Source organism: Saccostrea cucullata, unplaced genomic scaffold (assembly GCF_032062105.1).
Source record: "Saccostrea cucullata isolate Sc308-1 unplaced genomic scaffold, CSIRO_AGI_Scuc_v1 ctg12912, whole genome shotgun sequence".
NCBI lineage: Eukaryota > Metazoa > Mollusca > Bivalvia > Ostreida > Ostreidae > Saccostrea > Saccostrea cuccullata.
Window position 1 is genome coordinate 10,570 of NW_026921403.1, and position 4,252 is coordinate 14,821.

At 42.4% G+C, this 4,252-nt stretch overlaps 1 protein-coding gene across 1 annotated transcript; it reads right to left on the reverse strand.

Moving 5' to 3' along the window:
• Nucleotides 1-1,519: 1,519 nt before the first annotated feature.
• LOC134259876 (uncharacterized) lies at nucleotides 1,520-3,649 on the reverse strand. The gene has a single exon (XM_062742475.1). It carries the CDS (start codon nucleotides 3,647-3,649, stop codon nucleotides 1,520-1,522), a length of 2,130 nt encoding a protein of 709 aa, XP_062598459.1.
• Between the last annotated feature and the right edge of the window lie 603 nt (nucleotides 3,650-4,252).

Below are 4,252 nucleotides of genomic sequence, written 5' to 3' on the forward strand. Positions count from 1 at the left end.
TTCAAATCCGTGATTGTGACGTCATCCTTACAAAACCTAATGTATAGAGAGAGCGCTTATTTGTGTGTTTATAGGGAAATAACTAACAATACTAGAATTTTTGGGTTTTTTTCTTTTTTATTTTATTCATAACAACAAGAACAAGAACATCATTATAATAATAAACATTCAAAACTTTTCTTCAGTTCTTTTTGTATGGGGAACGGTCTCCTCATGTACAAATAGTCTGTTTCACAACGGTTACCACGGTTAATGATATCGTATCTTTATAGGGGGGCCACTTTCTTACCATAATCTTTAATACAATCTCCAGGTTTTTCTATCCATTTCCCTCGAAACAAAGTGCTTTCGGGTCCCTCTCTTTGGTGAGGCAAGACATATTTGATTTTCCATTTGAATTCCCGATACTTGGGATGTCTGGATCCTGCTAAGAGCAGGATGCTGTCCCCTATGGGATCAGGTAACTTTATTCTCTTATACAGGTAGATTTCATGGAGACCTGTTTGTCCTGGATTCTGATCAAAGAAATCTTGAATACATGTCTCTTTGTTTTTCATCCATCTTCCCTTTAAACTAGTCCCTTCAGGTTCTACTATTTTCCAACGATACTCTGAGCTTAAAACTTCCATGATGTGTGCTCTGTCCCTCACTCAGATCAGAAATGATCTCTAGGATTTTGTAGGTCTCCTTTTTATATAGAGACTGGAGTATCTATTTTTTAACTTGCAGAGGAAAAAAAACCAATAGAGAATTTTTAATTAGGAATAATTCAAAAATCTCATTCTTTTATCACTGAAAAAAAAATCTAGGTCTGATTGCTTTAACAATAGAAAACACTAAATTTGAGTTCTGTCCTTTTATTTATAGTTAACACAGAAATAGGCGTTTGGACTGTTGAATCTCGCCTCGACAGATGGGGCAAAACTGAAAGGAAGGAGCACACAAAGCACAGCAACATTCGTGTCCGCAAGGTAGAAAAACGATTTGTAATTCCTCGTCTAAACAAATGTGACATTTTCCTCGAGCCTGGACGTCTGGTTGTGGGTTCAGTAGAGGTTTGATCTCAGGTAAAGGTTTATATCCCTGTTGTTCTAAACACGTAATAAACACATTCATCACCCACCCTCGTCCCTTATACAGATTGATGTAAGGACAATTGGGGTTCCAATAAGCATGTTCTACACAAGGATCGTCCTCGGGATCCCAATTACTAAAAATCATTCCACAATGAAAACAGGTAGCTTTATCTTTCACTCCCCTGTAGAAAAACCCGGCTCGAGCTAGGTCTGGTATTTTTCCTAAGAGAGGTTCTGGCCATCCCTGCTCAAAAGTAGCTTCTCTCTTTGAGAGCCGAGCATACTGGGGATAACGCATGGGTTGATCTAACAATTTCTCAGTCATCACTGAACTTTTGATTTGTATTGCCCCCCTTTTTATAGGGAAGAAGAAAAAACAACAACACATAAAAACAATTCAATTTTTTTATTTGTAATAACAAACAAACAAACATATCAACATATCAATAACCATAAGGTAAAGTGTTATAAGAAGGTAACAATTGTCTCTTATCATATACAATTCTATACTTTTTCTCTAATGGTTTGTTCACGAGCTCATGATCACGAGTCCTCTGGATTTTGTCGGGATAAGGGACTGTGACTTCCTCTATTTCTCCTTTGAGCATTTTTTCTAAAGTCTCTGGGCACACGATCTGGGAGGTAAGATGGTTGAGAGTGATTCCTTTGCATTTAAGGGTCTCGGTTCCTTTGTCCGTCCGAAAACCATAATTTTTAGGACCTGCCGACATGAATTTGGTGATGTGATCCCCGTCTAATTCGTCGGTCCATTCTCCTAAACTATGACCCAAGGTAGGATTAAAGGCTCCTTCCCGATGTTGGTAAATGATACTGTCCGTATCGAAATAAAGGACCCGATCTCCTAAAGGTTGTAAAGTCTCGTAGAGGTGTAAGCGGGCATGCGCGGTAGTAAAACAAGCCAGGACCACGTTTCCAAAGGGACATTCTTCGACGAATTCCTGTTTGTCTTGATAATTCACTAGCATCTTGTCTTCATTGGGGTTCTCTTTATTGACTAAGAGTTGCACGCCCTTGATGTCGAGAGTCGAATCTTGTAAGAGTTGCTGTAATTCCTCTTCTTCGTCCAAGTATCTGGTTTTGGGTAATAACAACCGTTGAGCAAATTTTCCCCACAGACAATTTAAAAAGAGTTTAGCAATGGTTCTTCTCACTGGATTCTTCTCGATACTGAGAATGTCCATTCGGATGCCTGTTTTGTCGAAGACTTGATATATGTAATCTTGTTCTTGTTCTGAGGTCTTACAGTCGGGGGGAAATCCGGAGGCTTCCTGTTTGATCTTGAGGAAGGTATCGATGTAAGATCTGAATAAATCCTGACTGCTTTCTTTAAAATGCCATACTTCGTAGATTCGATCTAAGGTATATCCCATGTCTAGGGCTTTATGTAATTCGGTCGTCACCCAAGTACCCGTGAGACTACGTTCCTGGTCGGTGTGTGGACATCGATCTTGAGACGTAGAGTCCTGTCGTTCGGCACACGTGCGACATAAGGGAAATAATAACTTGCCTCCCGTCCGATAAGGTAATACGGGGTGATAGAGGTCTCGGGGAGGTAAGACCCGACAGTGAATGAGACCGAAATAATTTCTCACGTCCTGGAACTCGTCTGTGATGATCTCGGGATGCCCTACGGGAAATGGTCTGTGTTTCAACACGTAAGGGTATAGGGAACAGACGTCCACGTATCTCATGTCCCCTTCCTCACAATATAATCGGGTAGCATTGGTCCGACCTCCGTACAGGGCTTCTCGAGGTTTCAAAGGATCCGGAATGTCCAGGTTTCCTACAAATTGCTGTAAACTCTCATCTTTTTGCACTTGCTGATCGAAATCGTGCTCCCAGATACCACGGACGGTATACCCCATGTCTTCTAAATCGCCAGTCCTTCTGAGGGTTTCTTCGTGTAATTGCTGGTAAGTAAATTGGGTCCGATGAGGATGAGTTTCGGTCTGTAAACTGGGATAGCAGGTGGGGCATCCGTGCCAATAGCACCCGTAAAATTCGTAGACGGTGCGAGTCGCTTCCTGGTATCCGTCGACGGTATAATTTCCGATCTGGACTTCGCCTCCGTTTCTGGCGTGTCGTATGTGACATCCAGTCTGTTGACTCATCCAGGTGAGCCACCGACAGGCTTTAGCCGAATATTGTCGTGCCGGTTGATACCCGAGGTTCGGAATGATGGCTATGGTCTCTTCAGGCATGAATTGTCGACGGTAGGCTAAATTAGCAGCACTGGCAAAAGTGATGGATTCCTGGAAAGGGTCCACATTGACCAAACTCTTGAGGGTGGCTCTAAACTGTGCACAGCATCGGCGTAAAATGTCGACGTCCGAGACACAATACCCTACAAACTCTTTCTGGAAATCAAACACTTTTCCCCTCTGTTGGTCGTACCATTCAAAAAAAGCTTTTCGTCCACTGGTAGACATTTCGTCCGGTTTGTAGAAAGCTGCCGGTGGATAAGGTCCTACGTAATTCTGGTTCTGTTCCGTATTGAAAAAGTGGGGGAAATAGCCTTTCTTCAATTCGTCGAATCCAAAAGCGGAGGGCATCTTGGCTAATGCAAACGGTAAGAAACTATACGAGTCGATGAATTTCAGTCCGCATATTTCCATGTATAAGATCTTACTGCCGGTCATGATGACGTTAGGTTTCAGGCAAGAGGAATGCACCAGGTGATTCAAAATGAACTGTCCGTCGTAGCCTTTGAAGTTATGGGCGATGATAATGGCCTCGTCGTGTACTAAAGTGGAATTCTTAGTACCTGTAGTGGGTTGTAATAACCAGTCCATGAACTTCTTTAAGGTGTCTGGTCCTTGAAATAGGTGCTGACGGGGTCCCATGTGTTGACAATGAGGACAGGGTTGGTCTATGGGTAAGTGACTGCAATGTTGACAGACGCGGTGTGCCACACACAGATTAGGGATGTGAATGCCGGTTTCCTGAGTGCATTCGAAATCGAAATAGATGTAAAACTCTAAGGTCCCTTTCCCCTTCTTCTTCTTCTTGGGCTTCTGTTGTATGTAGCACTGATGATCGGTATCGACGATTTTCTTACAGATCTTACACTGTTTCTGTCCTCCGCATTTGTGATGAGGGAATAATTTCTTAGGTATCCAAGACTGACACTTCTCGCATTGTTCCATTAAATTGCA

Excerpts from the sequence above, each read along its gene's own strand:
- LOC134259876 (XM_062742475.1), bottom strand. The coding sequence starts at position 3,649 with ATGCCCTCCGCTTTTGGATTCGACGAATTGAAGAAAGGCTATTTCCCC.